Source organism: Manis javanica, chromosome 2 (assembly GCF_040802235.1).
Source record: "Manis javanica isolate MJ-LG chromosome 2, MJ_LKY, whole genome shotgun sequence".
NCBI lineage: Eukaryota > Metazoa > Chordata > Mammalia > Pholidota > Manidae > Manis > Manis javanica.
The window spans coordinates 116,272,612-116,299,726 of NC_133157.1; the positions used below are offsets into that span (position 1 = coordinate 116,272,612).

General features: G+C 39.3%; 3 protein-coding genes across 3 annotated transcripts in view; 2 read left to right on the top strand and 1 right to left on the bottom strand.

Moving 5' to 3' along the window:
* The window catches only part of LOC140845608 (interleukin-2 receptor subunit alpha-like), a 495,306-nt gene that overhangs the window by 354,877 nt on the left and 113,314 nt on the right, over positions 1 to 27,115 (top strand). The gene's annotated exons all lie outside the window — the stretch shown is intronic.
* LOC118968794 (protein TASOR-like) overlaps positions 1 to 27,115 on the bottom strand; it is a 186,221-nt gene that overhangs the window by 81,472 nt on the left and 77,634 nt on the right. The window contains exons 15-18 of the mRNA XM_073229183.1: positions 24,006 to 24,053; positions 22,084 to 22,287; positions 21,180 to 21,496; positions 20,082 to 20,210 (exon numbers count right to left, since the gene is read on the bottom strand). The gene's annotated coding sequence lies outside the window, so the exon portion shown is untranslated. The remainder of the gene's footprint in view (positions 1 to 20,081; positions 20,211 to 21,179; positions 21,497 to 22,083; positions 22,288 to 24,005; positions 24,054 to 27,115) is intronic.
* On the top strand, positions 5,249 to 25,619 carry LOC140847819 (neuroepithelial cell-transforming gene 1 protein-like). Its single transcript, XM_073229182.1, has 10 exons — positions 5,249 to 5,374; positions 19,620 to 19,727; positions 20,135 to 20,302; positions 20,704 to 20,766; positions 21,095 to 21,191; positions 21,332 to 21,408; positions 22,114 to 22,371; positions 22,814 to 22,984; positions 23,931 to 24,117; positions 25,246 to 25,619. Exons 1-10 carry the CDS (start codon positions 5,264 to 5,266, stop codon positions 25,521 to 25,523), a joined length of 1,518 nt encoding a protein of 505 aa, XP_073085283.1. The 5' UTR covers positions 5,249 to 5,263; the 3' UTR covers positions 25,524 to 25,619.

The window sequence follows — 27,115 nt, forward strand, 5'->3', positions numbered from 1 at the left end:
GTGTGAGCTCTTTATATATTTTGGATGTCAACCCTTTGTCAGATCTGTCATTTATAAATATATTCTCCCATACTGTAGGACACCTTTTTGTTCTATTGACGGTGTCCTTTGCTGTACAGAAACTTTTCAGCTTGATATAGTCCCACTTGTTCATTCTTGTTTTTGTTTCCCTTGCCCAGGGAGATATGTTCATGAAGAAGTCGCTCATGTTTACGTCCAAGAGATTTTTGCCTATGTTTTTTTCTCAGAGTATTATGGTTTCATGACTTACATTCAGGTCTTTGATCCATTTTAAATTTACTTTTGTGTATGGGGTTAGACAGTGATCCAGTTTCATTCTCTTACATGCAGCTGTCCAATTTTGCCAGCACCATCTGTTGAAGAGACTGTCATTTCCCCATTGTATGTCCATGGCTACTTTACCATATATTAATTGTCCATATATGTTTGGGTTAATGTCTGGAGTCTCTATTCTGTTCCACTGGTCTGTGGCTCTGTTCTTGTGCCACTACCAAACTGTCTTGATTACTGTGGGTTTGTAGTACAGCTTGAAGTTGGGGAACGAGATCCCCCCCACTTTATTCTTCCTTCTCAGGAATGCTTTGGCTATTCGGGGTTCTTTGGTGTTTCCATATGAATTTTTGAACTATTTATTCCAGTTCATTGAAGAGTGCTGTTGGTAATTTGATAAGGATTGCATCAAATCTGTATATTGCTTTGGGCAGGACAAAAGAAGTGTTTTTAAATATTTGAATAGTTGGTATTTTTTCTGAATGTCTAGATTGGGGGACCTCATTTTCTTGGAAGGTCAACAGTATATTGAAGGGTTATATGTTGAGTATTGGTATACTTTGCAATTTTAGATGAAACATAGTAACAAATTGTATATTTAATTCCTAATAAAATTAACGATTTTAAGAAGACTTGTGTTTGTTTACAATTACAATAGTCCTTTCAGTGTTCCTGTTTTATCATATCACTTTTGAAAAACTAGCTTTCAGAACCATGATAGGTAATTGGTTATTTTCCTGAGGCTCAGATTTATATAGTTTGAAGCTAGCTGGCATGCTAAAGCTAGTAACTTATGAGTAAGGCTGGTTTACTGCCCTCCATCTCGCATTTTGATGAAATTTATGATCTCTACTGGTTGCCCTGTAAAATAACAAAACTTTGTTTCTCAGTGACAAAGTTCTAAAAAATAAAGCCAGTTGCTGGTACAGGTGATGAAAAGGGAAACAGAAGCTAGATCTAAGAAGTGGTTCTTCTTACCCAAAATATACAAGTTAATTATAAAAGTTATTCCTGATAATGCTCTGAGAAGCCATAAATAGTATCCAGAACTGTTTATCCTGAAACATAATCATTCCTAGACTGCTATATGTATTTAACTACTTGTGTCTGCTTTTTAATTGTAAAAGTAACACACAATATATTGTCCCAGTGCTAAATTAAAACATTTTTTTAAGTTCCCTTTTACCACCTCCATCCTCCAATAATAAGCAGTTATTATTTGGTGTGTCCCAGGTCTTTTTTTGTTTACTTATGCGTTCACACACTGTGTATAATGTTGACTTATACATGATCATAATGTACGTAGATTGCTTTTATTTCTCTTTATCTCTTGACAATACATAGAGATCTACCACATACATTGGAATATTATTCAGCTTTAAAAAGGAATGTGATTCTGATACAAGCAACAACATGGATGAACCTTGAAAACATTACACTAAGTACAGTAAGATAGGGACAAAAGGAAAACCGTATGATTCCTCTTATATGAAGTACTTAGAATAGTCAAATCCACAGCAACAGAAAGTAGAATAGTGGTTACCAGGGACTGAGGGGTGGGGAAGATGAGGAGTAGTGGGTACAAAGTTTCAGTATTGAGATGTCGTCAAAAATTCTGGAGAATAGTGGAACTAGTTGTACGACAATGTGCATATACTTAATACCTCTGAACCCTACAGTACTGTACCCTTTAAAATTGTCAATTATGTTACATGTGTTTCCTCAATTTTTAAATGAAATAAACGGGGGGGAAAGTATTTTCAGTTCTTTATGTAGTATGGATATTAACCCCTGGTCTATTATGTATGCAGCAGAGTTTTTTTTCCCAGTCTTTGCTTTTGTCTCTCTGGGATTCTTTATCTAATATTTGTATAGTCAGTCTTTTTTGTTAAATTGTTCACCCTGGGAGGCATTCTTTGGACTGTCTTAATCTAAAGAGCCATATTTATTTCAACTTTATGAAATCTTCTCATTTGTTAGATTATTTTCACCCTCTTACTATCTAATATTTATTTCTAGAACTTGTATTAGCAAGATTTTAGAGTATGTGGAATTATTTTATATGTTAACTCTTTCATTTCTTCCACCTCTATAGTCTTTTATGCTATTCTCTGGGAGAATTCCTCAAGTTGATCTTCTTACCTTGATAATTTCTAATTAATATCTATTCTGCTATTTAGGGTAACTGTTGACATTTTCATTTTGACAATTACATTTTAATGTATTATGTCTATAGTACGTTTCTGGTGATACTATATTTCTTTAAACATCTCCTATTTGTTCTGTTAACTAATATAAAATAAGCCATAAATCAAATGAAATTATGCTAGCACCATTAAAGATTGTTTATAGGTCACAAACTCACTTCTGGACTTTAGTTAGTTGTGTGACTTTGTGTAGATTATACAACCATTCTAAGATTCTGTTTTCTGTATTTACTCTGTGTCTTTTGATTCGTGCATTCAGTCCATTTACATTAGGGTTGATTATTGAAAGATAATGTACTTATTGCCATTGCAACCTTTAGATTCATGGTTACCAAAGGTTCAAGGGTAGCTTCTTTACTATGTAACTATCTAACTATCTTATAACTCTATGATAAACACAGTATGGTGATTCTTTATTTCTCTCCCTTCTTATTCCGCCTCCCCCATTTATGTTAGGTGTCTTGTTCTGTACTCTTTTGTATTTCCTTTGACTGCTTTTCTGAATAGTTGATTTTATTTTTTGCCTTTAGTATTTGGTTGGTCTACTTTCTTTGTTGTGATTTTATTTTTTCTGGTGACATCTATTTAGCCTTAGCAGTGCTTCCATATAGAACAGTCCCTTATCCTGTAGAGGTGGTTTGTGGGAGGCAAATTCCCTCAACTTTTGCTTGTCTGGGAATTGTTTAATCCCTCCTTCATATTTAAATGATAATCGTGCTGAATACAATATTCTTTGTTCAGGGCCCGTCTGTTTCATTACATTAAATATATCATGCCATTCTCTTCTGGCCCGTAAGGTTTCTGTTGAGAAGTCTGATGATAGCCTGATGGGTTTTCCTTTGTAGCTGACCTTTTTTCTTGCTCTGGCTGCCTTTAATACTCTGTCCTTGCCTTTGATCTTTGCCATTTTAATTATTATATATTTTGGTGTTGTCCTCCTTAAATCCCTTGTGTTGGGAGATCTGTGGGCTTCCATGGTCTGAGGAACTATTTTCTCCCCTAGTTTGGGGAAGTTTTCAGCAATTATTTCTTCAAAGACACTTTCTATCCCTTTTTCTCTTCTTCTAGTACTCCTATAATGCAAATATTGTTCCGTTTGGATTGGTCACACAGTTCTTTTAATATTCTTTCATTCCTGGAGATGCTTTTATCTCTCTCTGCTTCAGCTTCTCTTTATTCCTGTTTCTCTGATTTTCATTCCATTTATGGTTTCTTGCACCTCATCCAATCTACTAAGTAGTCTTTCCAGAGATTGTTTTATTTCTGTATTCTCCCTCTGGACTTCATCCCTTAGCTCTGCATACTTCTCTGCAGGTCCATCAGCACAGTTATGACCTTTATTTTGAATTCTTTTTCAGGAAGTGGTTAAATCTATCTCCCCAGGCCCTCTTTCAGGGGTTGTCTGGGTAATTCTGGACTAGAACAAATTCTTCTGCCTTTTCATGTGGATAGAGGTAGTTGTAATCAGGTACCACATGTGTCAGGTGGCAGAACAAAATCCCTTCCTGGTTGCTGGTCTCCCTGCCCTTCTCCGCTGCCTGTGTCGGTTACCTGATAGGGACTCATAGATCATCTTTTCCAGTAAGACCTAAAGCACAAGAGATGGTCTCCAATGTCTGCAGAGGAGATTTTGATTAGATGTGAAGAATTTCACAATAGCACAGATTTTTCAATGTCTACAGAGGAGACCCAACTAGAGAGAATGTAGCCCAAACAGTGCCCCTCTCCGTGGGCTGGCACCATAAGTACCCCAGCTTCTGCGTGAAAACTCTGGTAGCTCTCCCAGAGACACCTGCAGCATGCCTGAGAAGCAGGCTGTCCCAGTAAAATCCCCTGGCCAAAGTCCACTGCCTCATTTTATGAGTAGAATTTTGGTTCTTGAATCCAGACTCTTGCGGCCTTATGCAAGTCCCAGACATAGCACAGTCATAACTTACAAAATAAAAGAGTTCCCAATGGAGAGCACTGAGGATGGAGCAAGGCTATATCTGTATCCCAAAACCTGTAGGGAAATGTTCATCTGTTCCCAAACAGAGGTTTTCACTAAAAGGGAACAAAACAGGCAAAGAGGTTTTGCAACAAGCAAGCCCTCAGATTCAAAGCTGTGGGGCACCCAGGACTCCAAAGAGCTAACCCAGACTTCTTTAACCCAGAACACAGGACAGTCCACAGGGAAAGGAAGGGCATGTGGCATCTGACCCCATCCACAACCTCACCTTTCACCAGCAGCCTGCTGGAAGGGAGGGCCCTACTGGGAAGAGAAGACAGCTCCCTCCAGTGGAGGTAAAGCTTTACTGTGATCGGGGCTCTTTATACAGCAAAAACAAAGCCATAGTGATGGCTTCTGGAGAATGAACAGCCAAGTGTTTCTTTCAATGTGTATTTCATTCATCCATCCATTTACAGTTATTTGTTGAAAGTCTGCTATGTGCCTGATACTGTGCTGTTTTCTAGAGATTGAGAAACTCCTGCCCAGGGGCAGCTAGGTGAGCAAGCCACACCCACAGGTGTGCTGCAGATGCCTCAGACCTCAGACTTCCCTGGTACTGGTGGTGCCATCCAAGTGAGAAAGGGGCGTGGCCAGTAGGTAGCCTAGCAACAGGCCAGTAACATCATGAGGTGGTTAACATTCCGTGAGAATACTGGCCATAAGAACCCCAACTGCCCCACACAGCGAACTTGCCAGGGGCTGAAAGCCTTTGCCAAGACAAGTGGCGAAGTTCACAGTGTTCACTGATTACTAAGGAGAAAGAAAGGCAGCCCTTATGGGTGGGGTGCTTCAACGGGCTTCCCCTAGGAGGGAGCAGAGAGTGGATTGTCTAAGGGAAGCACAGGAGGAGGCACGAGAACGCCAGATGCAGAGAATTAAGGTGAAGGTAAGAGCTGCTGAACACTGAGCTAGCATTACTGTGAGGCGCGGTAGAAAAGGTAAAGTTTTGTGTCAGAGGAGGCACTCGGGAGGGGAGAGAAAGGTGCCATAGGCCCCGGAAATGGAGGAGCTGGGGAAGGATGAAGGCTGTAAGGCTATCAGAGTGAATCAAGCCCAAATCCCTTTGGGAATAGGGTGTCTACTCCCAAAGGAGTATACTGGGTATATATCTCCTATCCCTGAGTATATTTTGGGGATTGATATCCTGCAGGATCTATGGTTTCAGATCACTGCAGGTGAGTTCAGACTGAGAGTACGTGTGGTGAAGGCGGTTTTGAGGGGACATGGTATGCACCTGCCTATAGCTTTGCATGTGCCTCGGCGGGTGACCAATACCAAACAATACAAACTGCCTGGAGGACATAAAGAGGTTGGAGAAACTATCCCGGAGCTGGAAAAGGTAGGTAATCCAAAGCCCACCCATAGTCCTTTCAATTCCCCAGTGTGGCCAGTAAAAAAGCCAGATGGCTCCTGGCATGTGACTGTGGATTACAGAGAACTGAATAGTCATACCCCCTATGCATGTTGCTGTCCCCTCTATTGCAGGCCTGATGGACCCTCAGCCGTGAATTAGGAACATATCACTATGTGCTGGATCTTGCTAATGTCTTCTTTTCCGTTGACATTGAGCAGGAAAGTCAGGTACAGATTGCCTTCACGTGGGAAGAATGGCAATGGACTTTCACCGTCCTTCCACCTGGATACCTCCACAGCCCCACCATCTGTCACAGACTTGTAGCCCAGGACATGACTACATGGGAGAAACTGCCAGTGGTGCGGCTGTATCATTATATTGATGATGTCATGTTCACGTCCGATTCTCTTTCAGATCTAGAAGGTGTAGCACCTAGACTGCTACAATATCTACAGGAGAAAGGATAGGCTGTGAACAGTACCAAGGTTCAGGGACCTGGTTTGTCTGTCAAATTGTTGGGGGTTGTCTGGTTGGGTGAGAACAAAGCTATACCAGAGGCAGTTATAGATAAAGTCCAGGCCTTTCCTTCCCCTAAAACTATAGCATTGCTACAGGAGTTTCTGGGTCTTCCAGGCTACTGGAGAGAGTTTATCTCACACTTGGCACAAATTCTGAAACCCTCATACTGGTTGGTATGAAAAGGTATCAGGTGGGAGTGGGATGAAACTTGTGCATCTGCCTTCACTACAGCTAAACAGGCAGTGAAGGCCGTTCAGGCCTTGAGTGTGATAGACCGATTAAGGTCCTGTGAGCTGCATGTACATGTGACTGAAGATGGTTATAGCTGGGGTCTCTGGCAGCGGCTTAAATGAACTTCCAACGTATTGGATTCTGGTCACAATGTTGGAAATGGGTAGAGGTATGATACACTTTGATAGAAAAACAACTGAATGCCATGTATCACTCCTTACTGGCTACAGAACCCATCACTGGAATGGCCCCGATAAGGGAAATAACCACCAATCCCATCTTGGGGTCGGTACGAAACTGGACGCAAAAGCCAAGGAGTGGTGTGGCACAAATGCCCACACTGGCCAAGTGGGGTTCTTACCCAAAGCAGCATAGTGCCCTCTCTAGTAGCCCCTTAAATGAAGAACTCCAACGCTTACTGGCCGGTGATATATACTAGTGAAAAGCAGGAATAACTTGCGTTTGAACTATTAGTAGGAGAAAGACCCTTTTGGGAGGGAATAGCCCCTATACCTGAAGATGCATGGTACACAGACAGCCCCAGCCATGGGCAGTCCCCAAAATGGAGGGCCATAGCTTTCCATCCTAAGACTAAGACAATATGGATGGAAGATGGTGGGGGGAAGTGCAGCCAATGGGCAGAGTAGCAAGCTGTGTGGCTTGTGATCAGCCAGGAGCCCTCCCCTATAGTTGCCTGCACTGACAGCTGGGCTATCTATCGGGGCTTGGCCCTGTGGCTACCAACCTGGTACCATGCCAACTGGCTGGCTGGTCACAAGAATTGTGGCAAGACTTATGGGCCTGTAGTCAGACTAAAATAATTACAGTATACCATGTGACAGGTCATTTGTCACTGGCATCCCTAGGAAATGATAAGGCAGATAAATTGGCCCAGATACATTGGTTAGAAGGTAAGTCTGCCTCTGATGTAGCCCAGTGGTTACATCACTGTTTGTTGCATGCGGGGCAAAAGACAATGTGGGCTGTAGCCCGTCGGTGGGGCTTGTCTTTGACCTTTGACGAAGTTAGTAGAGCCCGGCAGGAGTGTGCTGTATGCTCCAAAGGGACTTACACCGAGTTCACATCAACATTGGACAATAACTAAGGGGCCTATACCCCTCATCAGGTGGCAGATAGACTTTATTGGGCATCGACCTGTGTCAGAAGGGTATCGGTATGCCATGATTCATGTGGACATGGCTACTGGACTTCTGGTTGCTTTTCCTACCCGTTGTGCACACCAGCAGACAACAAATAGAGGCCTGAAGCGACTCTCTGCTGCCTATGGATGACCTTAGGTAAGTGAGCGTAATCAGGACACCCATTTTACTGCACATACACTGCTAGAATGGGTGCCACAGCTGGGAATCAAATGCAAGTTTCATGGGTCATACAATCCTACCACAGCAGGCATGACAGAGAGGCACAGTGACTTGTCAAAATCTGGACTAACATCAGTTACTAATAGTCTGTGGGGTCAGTCCGTCTGTTTATGGACCATGCTATGGTGTTTGAACGAGACACCCCAAAAGTGGGCCATGAGTCCCATAGACATGTTAACACATATGGCTGCCTCCCCTATAGAACAGCAAGGACAAACCAAGGAAGAATCACTGAGGCCGAGGTTTGACCACAAGAATAAAATCTTGCTGCCAGCACCAACTGCACTGAACCCTGGAGACTCCATTGAGTGGACATGGCCTTGGACCTTTCGACACCTGGACCAACAATGGCTGGCTCTCCTGGCACCTTGGAAACAAGGCCTAGAAGCTGGCCTCCTGTGTGTTCCTGGAATAACCTCAGAGTGGCCCCCAAAGGTCACACTTGTATATCCTGAACAACCAGAAGGCAGGAGCATCTTACCTGGCAGTTTTGTTTTATCTTTATGGCCAGTGCACACAAATCCAGTAGCACTATGTATACAGATTCTTAAGTAACCCCCATAGGGAAAGGAGTAAAAGTATGGTATACAAGACCTGGATGGGACCCCGTTCCTGCCAAAGTCCTATCACAGGACTATCTTGCATGCATCCTACCTGATGGACCAGATTTGCCTATGTTGTTGTCATTTAAACATGTGTCTTATCACCCCTAAGGTCTTTGTGGATTGGGAACTTCCTCTGGCTTGAGGATTATTATAACTTTTGTTATCTGTATGAAAATCTTGTTGTATCTTAATTTTTGTTATTATCTCTAAGTTGTTGTTATTCTCTGTTGCTGTTGTGGAATCTGGTGACAGTGCTCCAGGTTTCTCGCACAGGGACCACTGGGGAAGATTGAGAGCATGTAGATTATAAGGCGAGAATCCTGGAGTGGTGGAGTGTGGGGAAGTTGGGGGTTCTATTGCCAGGATGCTCACTGAACTTAAGCCACCTGATGGTGTAACTGGCCTGCTGCTAGTCTGCTACTTCCACGCCTTTAGGCAATGAGCTATTATTGCACCATATAGAGAGCTCAGCCCAGTGCTCTGGGAGGAGGCAGAAATGCTAGTGGTCGACCCACTGCCGTGATAACAAGCCAGGTAATAAACACTTTCATCCCAAAGAATCGTTCTACTGTCATTTCTTTGGTCACACTGAATCCATAGCGAACTCGCCGGGGCCTGAAACCCATTGGCCAGACAGACCCTCACCTCGTATCTTAGAGGTTTGATAGACCTTCTTTTCTTCCAAGATAACAAGATACTCCAGGACCACTTGCACTTTCTTTTCTGCTCCACACCTGAAACCAGTCATTTCTAAAAGCCCTGGTTTCCTTAGGAAATGGTAGAGGCTAAAATCTGGGCATTTTTATGCACACTCCTTGGATTGATCATTGTTTCTCATCCTGTTTTATGAGCAGAGCTAGGAAATATATGTAATTTTTAAAGATAGAATAGATCATGAATTTATATTCTTTCAAATTCAAGGCTAAGGGTTTTTCACTTAATCTTGTCAGTCTTATTATCTAGATCTCTTTCAACTACACCAAAATTCTGGGTTCCTGGAGATACTGACTTAATTATTCACTTGATTTCCCCATGGGTCAAAGACAGCAGTCTACATTTCTATAAATTACTACTGCATTACTATAAACGTTCTACTTACTGAAAACATTTTATGTGTTACTTGGCATTTTCTTTTGCTTTTTAACATATAGGTCATAGTAAGGATGTACAAATCACCGTGTTTTCAAATTACTGAACTAATTCTTTTCTGTGTGTAATTATGACAACTCGCTTATTTCTTTTGTGCTATAGAGACATTATTCTACTCCACATTTTCTGTTTCTTATCATAGTTTTCAATGGGATGCATGATTTTTTCTGTTATTTTTAAGTGCAGTAAGTTTTCCTGTAATTTTAGGTCAGAGGAGTGGGTCAAATAGCCTGTTTTTCAGCTTTGTAATTGTGGAGTAGTCTCTTCTGTTGTTTCCACAATGTGATTTTTAAAAATACAACCCTAAGGCTATCTGAGAGCTTTCCTTTGACCCACCTCTCTTTTATCTGAACTCTTTCTTGTCTTAGTTTCTCTTATTCTGTTCTGCTCAATTCGAACCCTTTTCCTTAACGTATTTCTCAGAGCAATGTTACTTTCGAGAGTTTATAGGGCCCAGACTGCTTCAGCACCAATAGACCTTACTGTGTGGCAGTGTTCTTACTCTCAGCCTGAGAATTCAATCCTTGGAGTCCTTCCCAGGCTAGTCTCCTGTTTTCATGCCACTGAAGGGCCCTATGCTCAGGGCCACCAGAGAAGTCCAGTTGTCTTTTCTCCGCATCTTTGGGCACAAATGCTGACACCACGTAGGTCTCATATCTGTCTGGTTTGTCACTATTTGACAAACTTTAAAGGTTTTGGGGTAAACACTGTGTCTTCATTTTGGTGTACCTTGGCGTTTCTGTTTTGATATGCTTTTTTTTCCCTTTAATTTGAAGAGTGTAGACCTGTTAAAGATTTAATTTATGTAGTAATGAGTGATCCAGCAGAATGATGAAGCTGGTCAGAGTGCTGTGAAAACACAGATTATTCTAGTCCCTGAAGAGTGATGGAATAAGGTTGCTAAATTAGGTGCCTAGCAGAATAATAGCTTTATCTGCATACCTATCTGCAAAATATTTCCTGTGCTATCAGTTTTCTACAGAGTTAACATCTTACAGATATAACCCTTATGGTTTTAAAAAAAAAAAACCTAATCAATAACAAATAGTGAATCAAATAAAAGATACATGGCCCTCGAAAATGAGGTAATCCATTGAAAAGCATTCAGGCATCCTTTTTGTCCAATTTCAGGTTCTGGATATTTCTAATTCTTTCCTTAACTTATATCACCTTTCTGACATATGTTCTTTCATAGCTAATTTTGGAACACACATTTTTTTTTTTTGTGAACATGTTTTTCTATTATGCTTTTTTCTTTGTAGGTATTTTCCTTTCCCTATATCTTTCTTCTTCTGAAAACCTTGAAGATTTCACTGTTCTTCTTTTCTATTGCTCATTATTTTGTAAAATTAGTTTTAGAAAGGAGGACTGACTTGATATATAAATCTTAGGACAGATATTATATTGTATTATATTATAAACTAATATGAAAAGACAAATTGCTAAAATCAGAAATGCAAATGGACATATTAATACCAATTTACAGAAATAAAAAGTATTATAAGAGAGTACTATGAACAGTTTTATACTAGCAGATTAGATAATTTAGCTGGAGTGAACAAATTCCTAGAAATGCACAACCTGCCAAAACTGAATCATGGAGAAAATCTGAATGCACCTAGAACTAGTAAAGAGATTGGATACATAAACAAAAACATCCCCAAAAGAACAAAAAGACCTTGAGGAGATGGTTTCACTGGTGAAGTCTACCAAATACTTAAAGAAGAATTAACACCAATCCTCAAATTCTCCCAAGAACTTGAAGAGGAAGAGCATCTCTTAACTCATTCTATGAGGCCAGCATTACCCAGACACCAAAGCCAGACAAAGATACTACAAGAAAAGAAAACTACAAACTAACATCTCTTCTGAGTATATATATAAGTTTTCAACAAAATAATGGTAAAATAGTTGCAGCATCATATTAAGCAGGATTATATACAGTGACAAAGTAAGGATTATTCCTGGCATGCAGAGATGGCTCAACAAATGAAAACCAGCCAATGTTATAACGCCATATTAACACTTAAGGAAGGGAGGGGGAAGAATGATTATCTCAATGATGCAGAAATAGCAATAAAACAAAATTCAAAATATCCTTTCATGATTAAAAAAATCTAACACACTTAGAATAAAGAGGAAATGCCTCAGAGATAAACAAGAGGTGGTATATATACACATTGGAATATTATTCAGCCTTTAAAGGGAGTAAGATTCTGATACAAGCAATAACACTGATGAACCTTGAAAACATTACACTAGGTGCAGTAAGCCGGACACAAAAGGAAAAACATATGATTCCTCTTATATGAAGTTCTTAGAATAGTCAAATCCATAGAGACAGAAAGTAGAATGGTGGTTACCAGGGACTGAGGGGTAGGGAAGATGGGGAGTAATGGGTACAGAGTTTCAGTTTTGAGAAGATGTCAAAAATTGTGGAGAATAGTGGATATACTTGTATGACAATGTGTACATACTTAATACCTCTGATCCCTACAGTACTGTACCCTTTAAAATGTTCACTTATATGTTACATGTGTTCCCTCACAATTTTTATTTTATTTGTATATTTATTTTGGTATCATTAATCTACAATTACATGAAGAACACTGTTTTCTAGGCACCCCCCTTCACCAAGTCCCCTCGATATACCCCTTCAGTCACTGTCCATCCACGTAGCAAGATGCTGTAGAATCACTACTTGTCTTCTCTGTGTTGTAGAGTCGGCCCCGTACCCCTCCACACATTATACGTGCTAATTTTAAGACTCTTTTCCTTTTTCTCTGCCCTTATCCCTCCCTTCGCGCCCATCCTCCCCAGTCCCTTTCCCTTTTGTAAATGTTAGTGCATTCGTGGGTTGTGTGATTCTCCTGCTATTTTGTTACTTCAGTTTTTCTTTGTTCTTATACTCCACGGATGAGTGAAATCATTTGGTACTTGTCTTTCTCCACCTGGCTTATTTCACTGAGCATAATACCCTCTAGCTCCATCCATGCTGTTGCAAATGGTAGGATTTGTTTTCTTCTTATGGCTGTATAATATTCCACTGTGTATATGTACCACCTCTTCTTTATCCATTCATCTACTGATGGACTCTTAGGTTGCTTCCATTTCATGGCTATTGTAAACAGTGCTACGATAAACATATGGGTGCATCTTTTTCAAACTGGGCTGCTCCATTCCTAGGGTAAATTCCTGGAAGTGTAATTCCTGGGTCAAATGGTATTTCTATTTTGATTTTTTTGAGGAACCTCCATAATGCTTTCCACAATGGTTGAGCTAATTTACATTCCCACCAACAGTTTAGGAGGGTTCCCATTTCGCCAGAACCTCACCAACATTTCTTATTGTTTATCTTTTGGATGGTGGCGATCCTTACTGGTGTGAGGTGGTATCTCATTGTGGTTTTAATTTGCATTTCACTGATGACAAGCGATGTGGAGCATCTTTTCATGTGTCTGTTCGCCATCTCAATTTCTTCTTTAGAGAACTGTCTATTCAGCTCCTCTGCCCATTTCTTAATTGAATTATTTACTTTTTGCTTGTTGAGGTGCGTGAGCATCCAACCCTTTATCGGATCTGTCATTTATGAATATATTCTCCCATACTGTAGGATACCTTTGTTCTATTGATGGTGTCCTTTGCTGTACAGAAGCTTTTTAGCTTGATATAGTCCCACTTGTTCATTTTTGCTTTTATTTCCCTTGCCTGGGGAGATAAGTTCATGAAGAATTCACTCATGTCTATGTCTAAGACATTTTTACCTATGTTTTTTTCTAAGAGTATTATGGTTTCATGACTTACATTCAGGTCTTTGATCCATTTTGAATTTACTTTTGTGTATGGGGATAGACAGTGGTCCAGTTTCATTCTCTTACATGTAGCTGTCCAGGTTTGCAGCACCATCTGTTGAAGAGACTGTCATTTCCCCATTGTATTTCCATGGCTCCTTTATCGAATATTGATTGACCATATATGTTTGAGTTAATGTCTGGAGTCTCTATTCTGTTCCACTGGTCTGTGGCTCTGTTTTTGTGCCAGTACCAAATTGTCTTGATTACTGTGGCTTTGTAGTAGAGCTTGAAATTGGGGAACGAGATTCCCCTCACTTTATTCTTCCTTCTCAGGATTGCTTTGGCTATTCGGGCTCTTTGGTGTTTCCATATGAATTTTTGAACTATTTCTTGCAGTTCATTGAAGAATGTTGTTGGTAGTTTGATGGGTATTGCATCAAATCTGTATATTGCTTTGGGCAGGATGGACATTTTAACTATATTAATTCTTCCTAGACAAGAGCATGGGATTCGTTTAAATTTGTTAGTGTCCTCTTTAATTTCTCTTAAGAGTATCCAGTAGTTTTTGGGAAATAGGTCTTTCACTTCCTTGGTTAGGTTTATTCCTAGGTATTTTGTTTTTTTTGATGCAATTGTGAATGGAGTTGTTTTCCTGATTTCTCTTTCTATTGGTTCATTGTTAGTGTATAGGAAAGGCACAGATTTCTGTGTGTTAATTTTGTATCCTGCAACTTTGCTGTATTCCAATATCAGTTCTAGTAGTTTTGGAGTGGAGTCCTTAGGGTTTTTTATGTACAATATCATGTCATCTGCAAATAGGACAGTTTATCTTCTTCTTTACCAATCTGGATTCCTTCTATTTCTTTGTTTTATCTAACTGCCATGGCTGGGACCTCCAGTACTTTGTTGAATTACTGTGGGGAGAGTGGACATCCCTGTCTTTTTCCCAATCTCAGAGCAAAAGCTTTCAGCTTCTCACTCTTAAATATGATGTTTGCTCTGAGCCTTTTTTATGTTGAGGTACTTTTGCTGAGAATTTTTATGGTGAACGAATGTTGAATTTTGTCGAATGCTTTTTCAGTGTCTGTGGAGATAATCATGTGGTTTCTGTCTTTCTTTCTGTCTATGTGGTGGATGAGGTTGATGGATTTTTGAATGTTGTAACATCCTTGCATCCCTGAGATGAATTCCCGTTCGTCATGGTATATGATCCTTTTGATGTATTTTTGAATTCAGTTTGCTAATATTTTGTTGAGTATTTTTGTGTCTATGTTCATCAGGGATATTGGTCTGTAATTTTTTTTTTTGGTGGGGTCTTTGCCTGATTTTGGTTTTAGGGTAATGTTGGTTTCATAGAGTGAGTTTGGGAGTATTCCCTCCTCTTCTATTTTTTGGAAAACTTTAAGGAGAATGGGTATTATGTCTTCTCTGTATGTGTGATAAAATTCCATCTGGCCCGGGTGTTTTGTTCCTGGGTAGTTTTTTATTACCGCTTCAATTTCTTTGCTGGTAATTGGTCTGTTAAGATTTTCTGTTTCTTTCTGAGTCAGTCTTGGAAGGTTGTATTTTTCTAAGAATTTGTCCATTTCTTCTAGGTTTTCCAGCTTGTTAGCAGATAGGTTTTCATAGTATTCCCTAATAATTCTTTGTATTTCTATGGGGTCCGTAGTGATTTTTCCTTTCTCATTTCTGATTCTGTTGATGTGTGTTGATTCTCTTTTTCTCTTAATAAGTCTGGCTGGAGGCGTATCTATTTTGTTTATTTTTTGAAAGAACCAGCTTTTGGTTTCATTAATTTTTTCTATTGTTTTATTCTTCTCAATTTTATTTATTTCTTCTCTGATCTTTATTATGTCCCTCCTTCTGCTGATTTTAGGCCTCATTTGTTCTTCTTTTTCCAATTTCGGTAATTGTGATGTTAGACTTTTCATTTGGGATTGTTCTTCCTTCTTTAAATATGCCTGGATTGCTATATACTTTCCTTTTAAGACAACTTCGTTCCATCCCACAAAAGTTGCAGCTTTGTGTTGTTGTTGTCACTTGTTTCCTTATATTGCTTTAATCTCTACTTTAATTTGGTCGTTGATCCATTCATTATTTAGGAGCATGTTCTTAAGCCTCCATGTGTTTGTGAGCCTTTTTGCTTTCTTTGTGCAATTTAGTTCCAGTTTTATACCTTTGTGGTCTCAAAGTTGGATGGTAGGATTTCAACCTTTTTTAATTTACTGAGGCTCTTTTTGTGGCCTAGTATGTGGTCTTTTCTGGAGAATGTTCCATGTGTACTTGAGAAGAATGTGTATCCTGCTGCTTTTGGATGTAGAGTTCTATAGATGTGTTAGGTCTATCTGTTCTAGTGTGTTGTTCAGTGCCTGTGTCCTTACGTATTTTGTGTCTGGTGGATCTATCCTTTGGAGTGAGTGGTGCGTTGTCTCCTGAATTGAATGCATTGCATTCTGTTTCCTCCTTTTGTTCTGTTAGTATTTGTTTCACATATGCCGGTTCTCCTTTGTTGGGTACATATATATTTATAGTAGTTATATTTTCTTGTTTGATTGACCCCTTTATCATTATGTAATGTCCTTCTTTATCTCTTGTTACTTTCTTTGTATTGAAGTCTATTTTGTCTGATACTAGTACGGCAACACCTGCTTTTTTCTCCCTGTTGTTTGCATGGAATATCTTTTTCCATCCCTTGACTTTTAATCTGTGTATGTCCTAGGGTTTGAGATGGGTCTCTTGTAAGCAGCATATAGACGGTTCTTGCTTTTTTATCCATTCAATTACTCTGTGTGTTTTGATCGGTCCATTCACTCCATTTACATTTAGGATGATTATTGAAAGATATGTACTTATTGCCATTGCAGGCTTTAGATTCGTGGTTACCAAAGGTTCAAGGTTAGCTTCTTTACTATCTTAGTGCCTAACTTAACTCGCTTATTGAGCTATTATAAAGACTGTCCGGTGATTCCTTATATCTCTCCCTTATTCCTCCTCCTCCATTCTTTATAGGTTGGGTGTTTTATTCTGTGCTCTTTTGTGTTTCCTTTAACTGCTTTTGTGGGTAGTTGATTTTTTTTGCCTTTAGTTAGTATTTCGTTGGTCTGCTTTCTTTGCTGTGATTTTATTTTCTCTGGTGACATCTGTTTTGCCTTAGGAGTGCTCCCATCTGGAGCAGTCCCTCTAAAATACCCTGTAGAGGTGGTTTGTGGGAGGCAAATTCCCTCCACTTTTGCTTGTCTGGGAATTGTTTAATCACTCCTTCATATTTAAATGATAATCGTGCTGGATACAGTAATCTTGATTCAAGGCCCTTATGTTTCATTGCATTAAGTATATCATACCATTCTCTTCTGACCTGTAAGGTGTCTGTTGAGAAATCTGATGATAACCTGATGTGTTTTCCTTTATAGGTGACCTTTTTCCTCTCTCTAGCTGCCTTTAAAACTCTGTCCTTGTCATTGATCTTTGCCATTTTAATTATAATGTGTCTTGGTGCTGTTGGGAATTCTGTGTACTTCCGTGGCCTGAACGATTATTTCCTCCCCCAGTTTGGCGAAGTTTTCACCAATTATTTCTTCAAATACACTTTCTATCACTTTCTCTCTCTTCTTCTGGTACTCCTACAATGCGAATATTCTTCCATTTGGATTGGTCACACAGTTCTCTTAATATTGATTCATTCCTGGAAATCCTTTTATGTCTCTCTGCATCAGCTTCTATGCATTCCTGTTCTCTGGTTTCTATTCCATCAATGGCCTCTTGTATCTTATCCATTCTGCTTATAAATCCTTCCAGAGATTGTTTCATTTCTGTAATCTCCTTCCGGACGTCATCCCTTAGCTCTTGCATATTTCTCTGCAGCCCCATTAGCATGGTTATGACCCTTATTTTTAATTATTTTTCAGGGAGATTGGTTAGGTCTATGTCCCTAGATTCCTTGTCAGGGGAGCATGTCTAGGTTAGTCTGGTCTCTATCAAATTCCTCTTCCTTTTCATGGTGATAGAGGTAGTCGCAGGAAGCTGGTGCATTTGTCAGCTGGGACAATGTCCCTTCTTGCTGGCTTGTGGCCTTCCTCTTTGGAGAACAGCGACCCCTATTAGCTTCTACTGGGCAGCTGTGCACAGACAGGGTTTCTAATTCATACCCAGCTGCTGTGAAAGAAGCTCTGCCCTGCTGCCTCAGGCTGATGCTCTACTATGGCAGACCGGCGTCCGAGGGGACGAGGGCAGGAGGCAGTTTATCTCCGTGAGGGGCCTCTGAGCTGCGCTGCCGCCCAGCGGGTTAGGAAACCCGGATTTCCCTGGCATTCCCAGCTGCTTAGCTAAGTGTCCAAGGATGTTTCCGTCCAGCTGTGCGGTCCCTGTCCCTTTAACTCTTTCAAAAAGCATTTGCTTTGCTTTGTCCCAGGGGCGCCGAATGCAGGACCCACTCGCACATTTTACTGTTCCGTTTCCCTAGTATCCAGCACATGCTGCACTGTGTGTCTGTGCTCGGGTGCAGATGGCTAGGGCTGGGTGTTCAGCAGTCCTGGGCTCCCTCTCCCTCATGGCTCCGACTCCTCTCCTTCCGCCTGGAGCTGGAGTGAGGGGCGCTTGGGTCCCACCGGCCACGGCTGATGTCTTACCACCTTTGCGTGGTGCTAGGTTCTCGCACATGTCAGTGTAGCCTGGCTGTTGTCTGTATCTTGTAGTCTCTCTTTTAGGGACAGTTGTATTTGTTGAATTTTCAAAAATATATATGGTTTGGGGAGGAGATTTCTGCTACTCTACTCATGCCGCCATCTTGGCTCTGTCCCCATCATCTGTCATTTTTAAATGGTAGTCTTTACTTTTAAATGGTAATTTTAATGTAATTTTTAACTCTATGTCCTTCTGCAGTCTCATCAAAATCATTTTTTCAAGAATGCCACAGTTGTCCAAGGCATCAAATACAAACAAATAACTTTACTGCACAAACATTATAAACATAGAACTGTTTTTTGATCAGCCTTCTTGATTTCAATAGCTTTATGAGTCATGTAATGGTATACCTCCATTTTCCTACCAGTAACGGAATAATGCACTTTGTAAACTTTTGAGAACCTTGAATAATAAGTGGTTTGCTATACTACTATTATTTGTTAAATAATACGTATAGAATTATACTCTGAATTTGTGTTAAGTTAATGAGTTAAATATATGAGTGAGGCTCTAATTATTTATAAATCCCAACCTTTACTGGGAAGTGGGGATAATTCCTAAGAAACTTTAACTTTAGCAACTGCTAACACATCCTGTGTTCCAAGCACTGTTCTGAGCCCTTTCAGTGTAACTTATTTAATCTTCGTAACAACTTCGTAAGAGAAGTTTCAGTACTCACTCCTTCCTACAGAGGAGAAAATGGAGGCCCAGGGTGTTCCCTTGCAAGTGCTGGAACCAGGGCTGGAGCCCAGCCGTCTAGACTCCTGAGCGACTCCCTTGGCCACCGTCCTGCCCTGTGGAACACTTCCCACGACAGGATCCTCCCTGCCTTCAGAATTCACCATTCCACCATTAGACGTGTGCAATTACATGCTACTCTCTGACTGAAGTATTTAAGAATGAAATTATATCGTGTCTAGGATTTGCTTTAAAATACTCCACCAGGGGCAGAGATGAAACAGATTATTTCATCAGAAATTACTGAAGCTTAATGATATGTACATGGGATCTATTCTGCTGTTCTCCACTTTTGTGTACGTTTGAAATTTTTCGTAATAGTGTGATTTTTTAAAATTACTCTCTATGTTAAACTTAAAAGGTCTATAGTGTTCTAGGAGGTCATTTCTTTAATTTTAGTCTTTCTTGTGTTTAATGTTAATTTTTGGTATGTTCTCAGTGATACTCAGATCTTTAACTGGAATTTCTTGCACCATTAATTTTTGTATAAATTATTGCTACTCAATAGTGTTTTTAGTATTATAACAATGAGGAAAACATTCATTTTCAGAATCCCATAAAGTTCTATACTTTACAACATGTATATACTAGCTTTTGAGAGGGCTCAATTTTGTCCAAAGTTGTTTAACATCATTATACCTAAACACACATTTAGTATAACCTGATTTTGTTTTTACAGGAACCAAGGAATAAAAGAGTTTCACCTTTAACTCAACGTATATCCTTGGCAAATTTAATCTCTCCAGTGAGAAATGGAGCAGCCAGATGCTTTGGTCATACAGTACAGGTAAGGGGAAATGGGGCTGGGGGTGAGTAATGAAGTGAGGAGGCTTTTTTCTAAAAGCTTAAAATTGGTATTTTTTCCTTGAGGTGTACTAACAGGTTTGCACACTTACTAACCATAAATTTCCCTTTGGAATATGCTGGTAATAAATACAAGAACAATATTTATCTACTCTCACTATATTAATTTACATCATCTCTCAAAGCATGATCTTGGATAGGTTGCATATCTCAAAGTAGTTTTGGCTGATAATATTTTACAATGATAGATTGAAGCTTGGATAAATGCCTGGAGAAATTCTCTGAATTTTGTTTTCTAATTTGTCTATTTTTTTTTAAGAAAAAGAGGAATAATTACCATGTCCTCCAAAGCTTTTCTCTTTTGTTCACCTCTTTTATTCTTCTGTTAAGCCATTTACTCATCATGGTGAGAGCAGATTCCCAGCTTCTGCCCAAAAGTCATCATGCAGCTCGAGAGTCCCAATGCCTGCCAAAAGGAGAAGTAGCGTCCTGTGGTCAGAGACGTTAGGCGTCAACATTAGAGAGTCTTTAACTGCCAAAGAAATCAAACGTCAGGAGGTAAGCTGGCATTCAGTAGTGAGACCATATACATTGGTTTATACTAAAAAAAATAGTACCTGTTTTTTAAATAGGTGTTTTGCCAGAAGATTAGCAAACTAATGCCTAAGGCAAAATCAACTTGCAATTTTGTATTTGACAGTAATTCTTAATACACGCTAAGCAACACTTTGTGATTGGTGGGGGTCATCGGATTGAACTCTTGATGGGGTAAAGTTATAATACATAGGGCACGATGTAAAACATTGAGACTCAATTCTGAATTTTAGTTTTCAGACTGAGACACTTTAAAAAGGACTGATTGAAACATCGGTTAAATAATGGTGAATATCAATTGTACATAATTTTCCTTTCTCAGCGGAAAGGATGGTGACTTATGATGTTTGCTTCATTTTTTTTAGGCAATATATGAAATGTCCCGAGGTGAACAGGACTTAATTGAAGATCTCAAACTTGCAAGAAAGGTCAGTGTATAACTTTTTATCATACACTCTGGTTTTTAGAAATCATATTTAACGAATTCTAACATAGTTTTCTTTTTAGAAGCAGAAAATATCTACTAGTGAATACTTTTTTTTTACATGAGCTTTGTTAGACACATCTTCAAATATGAATGTTAGTGAGAGAGTCTTTTAGGGGGATTAGCAAACATATACTTTAATTTCTTCTGTTTTACAGTAGAATCCACAGTAGCTTTTGAACAGTTACTCAAACTTGCATTCAAGTACAGATGTCTCATAATGTCTTCTTTGCTTGATCTCTCTTAATGATGCATTTCTCCCCCTCTGGTAGGCCTACCATGACCCCATGTTAAAGTTGTCTATCATATCAGAAGAGGAACTCACACATATATTTGGTGACGTGGATGCTCACATACCTTTGCATGAAGGTGAGATATGCTACTTAATTTTCTTTAGAATCTTGAACAGCAGGAATAGAAGTGTAAGTTTAAATCTAAACTTGTAATTTAGTGCTGCATTATATTAAAAATAAACCTCTTCTCGGTATTTCTGCTTTCTTATGCTTCAGATTTGTTGGCAAGAATAGGAGAAGCAACCAAGCCTGATGGGATAGTGGAGCAGATTGGTCACATTCTTGTGAACTGGGTATGTAGTATTTTACTCCAGATAGTTTTTCACAAGTACATGCCACACTTGTCATTGTGGTGAATATCAGAACCACTGGATCCAGGAACTGGATTATAGAAACAGATCAACAACACATTAGAATTGAACAAATTTTTGTAGCTATTAAGAACTTACAGTCTATGTTTAAAAACGTACTTGATGAATGATAGAGTTTTGTTTTAAAAATGTTCTTCCTTGCACAGAGTTTTTACATTATATGCCATTAATTTTCTGTTTCATTCTTTCAGTTAATATTTGAGTGCCTGCCAGATGCTTGGCACTGTTGTGGGAGGGATCACTGGGAATTGAGAGATAAAAGGCAGTCTCTCCATGACTAATCTAGTGAGGGATAGTCAACTTAAAAAACAATCTGAAGGTTGGTGATGAAGGTGATACAGGAAGGCTATGGTGTCCTGGGACTAGAGAAGACTAGCATCTAACTAGTTGGGGAAAGTAAAAGTCATGAGTGTTTGGTTGAATTAGGTAAATTAGGGAAACTAGAAAAGGGTGTTTGGTGTTGGCCCAGAATACTCTACTCCCCCTAATATCACCTGCAGGACAATGCTCACAGCTTGTCAGCTTTCCAGAACAGCTGTGAGCTTTACGTTTCACGTTCACAAGCTTACTAATGGACTGACCATAGCAGGAACTTACCGTACTTTGTTTTCTCGTGTCACTCTTCAGTTGCCAGGCTTGAATGCCTACGAAGGCTACTGTAGTAACCAGCTGGCAGCCAAAGCTCTTCTTGACCGAAAGAAACAGGATCCAGGAGTCCAGGACTTTCTCCAGCGATGTTTTGAGTCTCCCTTCAGCAGAAAACTAGATCTGTGGAGCTTCCTCGATAATCCCCGATGTCGCCTAGTCAAATACCCTTTACTGTTAAAAGAAATTCTTAGACATACTCCAGAGGACCACCCTGATGTTCAGCTTTTGCAGGAAGCTGTAAGTACTCCAACTAATGATTCTTGTGTTTTTCAAATTTGTACATTAGCTTGTCTTAGAAAGTTATGCAATGCTACTCCCAATTATGCATAGTGACTCAGCATCGGGAGGTGTTTGGTGGATGTTTTAAGCACCCCATATGCTCGTGCACCACACACTGAGTAATAAAGAGGCAGGACACAATCTGTATTTATATTCTAATCAAAAGACTGGATTCTGGTCTTACCACTTCCACTAGCTAACTGGAGAACTTTGGGCAAATTACCTATTTAGGCTGAAACTGTTTCTTCATCTGTAAAATGAAGGGACTGACTGAATTAACTAATTTCAAGAGTCCCTTCAAGCTTTAAAATTCTATCATTTTGATGTGGTGTTTTAGCCCTGTAGGGACACTGACTACATTACTCTGAAAAGACTCCATCAGTTTTTTGATAATTTTTAGATATTGATAATACAAGGAGTTCTCTCCGAAATCAACTTGAAGATAGGAGAGTCAGAATGTCAGTATTACATCGACAGACTGGAGTATCTGAATAAAAGGCAGAAGGATCCTCGAATTGAAGCAAGCAAAGTATTGCTTTGCCACGGGGAGCTGAAGAATAAAAATGGACGTGTAAGTGTATCTTAGAACTAATAGGAAATGAGCCATTGCTTCCCTTTCCCACCCAGTTTGTTTCCAAATAGATTATGAAGCAGGTTGTAAAATGGACTCATCAAATAGTGAAAGGTTACTGGTTTTTGTTTTTTGTTACCAGCTTTCATAACGCACACATTTGGTTTCTGTCTTTACAGAATAACTTAAACGTCTCTGGATAATCAATAATATTTTATTTTTTAGCTTTGCAGCATAAATCAATTAGGCTCACAGTTTTTCTGAATAAATTATTAGCTCCATGTTTCATAAAAAAATGATCTGTTAGAAGATTTTTCTGAAGAGTTGATAGTGATGGAAGTAGTTTTAGCATTACTAACCAGACTTCTGCAGCAGACTAACTGGAAGCAAACTTACTTTTAGAATTTTAATTGAAAAAGTACCTGCCAGACCTGAGTATAAGCATGAGTGGTATTTTTATTTTCATTATTTGCTTTTCAGAAGCATGATTAATAAGTTGAGGTTCTTTTTGGAAAAAGATGAAATCTGACGTCTCTGATTTATATTGTGAGTCCCTGCTGTTCTTTAAAAGAGTGAAATTTGTGTGGGATAAAGTAGAACCATTAACATTTTTAGCCGCTTGCATACTTTAAATCCTTACTTTGTTAGAAAACTTTGGTATACAATCCTGGTCTTTCCACGCATGTTCCTACTGATAGGTCTTTGTGGGGTGCAGTGATTACTCTGCTGCTACCTCATCTAATGTTATAAGCCAATTAAAAGTTTTTACACTCTGAGATTAGACAGGCTATCCAAGCAGAACATGCATAGCGTTAGAATCCTCTTTCTGAGGTCATCTATAAGGGGAATCTCAAATAAACGTGATGAAATCAGTCATGTCTAAATTCCAATCACTTAAAATCACAGGGTTACACACATAGGAAGTATTTGTTTCTCATTTCTGCAGAAATTTTACATTTTCCTCTTTCAAGAAATCTTGGTTTTGACTCGGCCTGTTACACAAAATGAGCGTCACTCTTACCAAGTTTACCGACGACCAATCCCCGTCCAAGAGCTGGTCTGGGAAGACCTGCAGGATGGAGATGTGAGAGTGGGAGGGTCCTTTCGAGGGGCTTTCAGGAGCTCACATAAAGGTAAAAATACAAATTGTAAAATCGTTTCAATTAACAAACTCAGAAACTAAGTGAATTTAGTTGTAATCTTTAAAATTCTGTCTCAGATTAATATATAAGAAACATTTAAATATTCAAACAATTAAACCCCCCCCAAAAAAAATCTGATTTAAGAAATGAGAACCTGAATGGAAATTTTCTGAAGATGTACAGATGGCCAACAGACACATGAAAAGATGTTCAGCATCATTAATCATCAGGATGTGCAACTCAGAACCGCAATGAGATATCACTTTACACAAGTCAGACTAGCTAGTATTAAAAAATGAGTAACAAATATGGGCAAGATTGTGGTGCACTGCTGGTGAGAGTGTAAATTGGTGCAGCCTCTGTGGAAACAGCGTGGAGGCTCCTCAAACAGTTAGAGAGGAATACCATATTACCCAGTAACTCCACCTCTGAATATTTACCTGAAGAAAACAAAAACACTAATTCAAAAAGATATGTGTACCCCTATGTTAACTGCAGCACTATTTACAATAGCCAAGATATGTGTCCATCAATAGATGAATGAATGAGGAAGATGTGGATACATGTGCAATAACTCAGCCATAGAAAAGAATTAAATCTTGCCATTTGTGACAGCATGGATGGACCCAGAGGATACTGTACTAAGTGAAAAAAGAGAAAAACAAATACCATATGATTTCACTTCCATCATACAGCGTCTGAAAAACCGACAAAACAGAAATAGGCTCATTCAGACAAAGAATAGGTGGTTGCCATGGGGGGGTGGGGTATTAGGCAAAATAGGTGAAGGGGATAAAGAGGTGCAAACTTCCAGTTACAAATTAGTCACAAACTGAAGGTACAGCATAGGGAAAATAAAAAAGAATTCTGTCTCCACACAAAAAATTACAAATGAAAGGATTCCATTGTCCTATAGCTGCTGCTGTCATCAAGTTGTGCTCTGACACCAGTAGGTGCATCTAATAAATAATGTCCCAAGGCTTTATTTAATGCATCCATCTAACAAGTGTACATGTATAGAAATTCCAGCACCCACGCCAAGATTATATGATCACTTTATCTACACAAACTGTTTTTAAGTCTGATTTCCTTTCTTTTTTCCAATTTTTCTTTTCCTAGCTAAAAATATCTTTAGAGTTGGCTTTCAAGACCCCTCTCCAGGCCAGTCTCACACTCTGCAAGCCAATAATGTGTTCCACAAGCAGCAGTGGATCAACTGTATTCGAGCCGCCATAGCCCCTTTCCAGCAGGCCACCAGCCCAGCCGAGCTGCAGGATTTGCCCGAGCTCCATGAGGAGTGCGAGGAGAACAACCCCTCTGCTGGGAATGTCGAAACCCATAGAAGGGCATCTACAGCATCCAGTGTGACCCAGGTCGAATTTGATGGGGACGCTTGAGCGTGTGTCTCCCCTGCGTGCACCACAGACGACATGAAGAGTGTCAGAGTGCACTGAGCACAGCCTGGCTTCCCAAAGCCAAGGGACAAATCTCCATTGGGTATTGAACGGAAAGAGACTTCAGTATAAAGGAAGTTCTGTGTATTACTGGCGCAGAGCCTGTTTATTTATAAATGTATACAGTTTGGGTTTTCTTGTAATGTGAGCATGGGAGTGTTGCAGGGTTACTTAATACTAGTCTTCACATTTTCTGTTTTTGGTTTTTTTTTTTTTAATGGCAGCTAAAGATATAGATACAGATTACTGTTAAAACTGCAACCTTCTTTTTTAAGATATATTCTCATAATTTACAGCATGCAAGCCTGGTGGGTTTTTTTTTCTCTCCTTTACTATTTTTTTTTAATCATCACACTTTTGTTTTCTTTGAGAGGGCATCTCTCATATTTATTGATCAAATGGTAGTTAACAACAATAAAATTCTGTATAGGGGACTCAATGCACAATTAATAATCAACCCCAAGCCTAATTCTCAACAGTCTCCAATCTTCTGAAGCATAACGAACAAGTTCTTACATGGTGAAGAAGTTCTTACATAGTGAATAAGTTCTTACATGGTGAACAGTGCAAGGGCAGTCATATCACAGAAACTTTCAGTTTTGATCACGCATCATGAACTATAAACAATCAAGTCAGATATGATTATTCATTTGATTTTTATACTTGATTTATATGTGAATCCCACATTTCTCCCTTATTATTATTATTTTTTTAAATAAAGTGCTGAAGTGGAAGGTAGATGCAAGATAAAGGTAGAAAACATAATTTAGTGCTGTAAGAGGGCAAATGTAGATGATCAAGTCTGTGCCTATAGACTAAGTATTAATCCAAGCTAGACAAGGGCAACAAAACATCCACGGATGCAGATTTCTCTCAAAATGGGGGGTGAGATTCTAAGCCTCACCTCTGTTGATCCCCAATTTCTCACCTGATGGCCCCCCTGCGACTGTGCCTGTCTTAGGTTGTTCCTCCCTTGAGGAATCTTACCCGTCTCTGGCTAACCAGTCATCTTCCGGGGGCATACAGGGAAATGTAAAGTTGGTAAGTGAGAGAGAACAATATTGCTTGAAAAGGTTAGCTTTTTACTTCTTTGCAGATTTATTCCCTGTGGCTTCTATGCCCAGCATTTGTCTTGAGGTATCTTTACCACTTGGAAGAATTATAATACTTGTTAATTTTCAATATGAGGGATGAATTCTACTAAAGGGTTGTAATTAGGAAGGAAGAAGAAAAGCTATAGAAGTAGCAGATGGAAGAAAACATGGGAAGATTGATTATTTCTTTGACATATCTTCTTGTAGAGTAACATAAGCATGTATAGGTTTTAACAAACTACTAATTAAATTGCGTACACACATTAACATAATAGGAATACGGCTACATAACAAAAGCAGACCTACAATTACCAGCAAGCCTGGTATTTTTAATCAAATGAAATATTTATGGAATGGGTTTCTTCTTCATTATAAATTCATTAGGACTTTCCAATACCTACCTACTGTGATATTTACAATATCTACCAAACCTTAAAATTT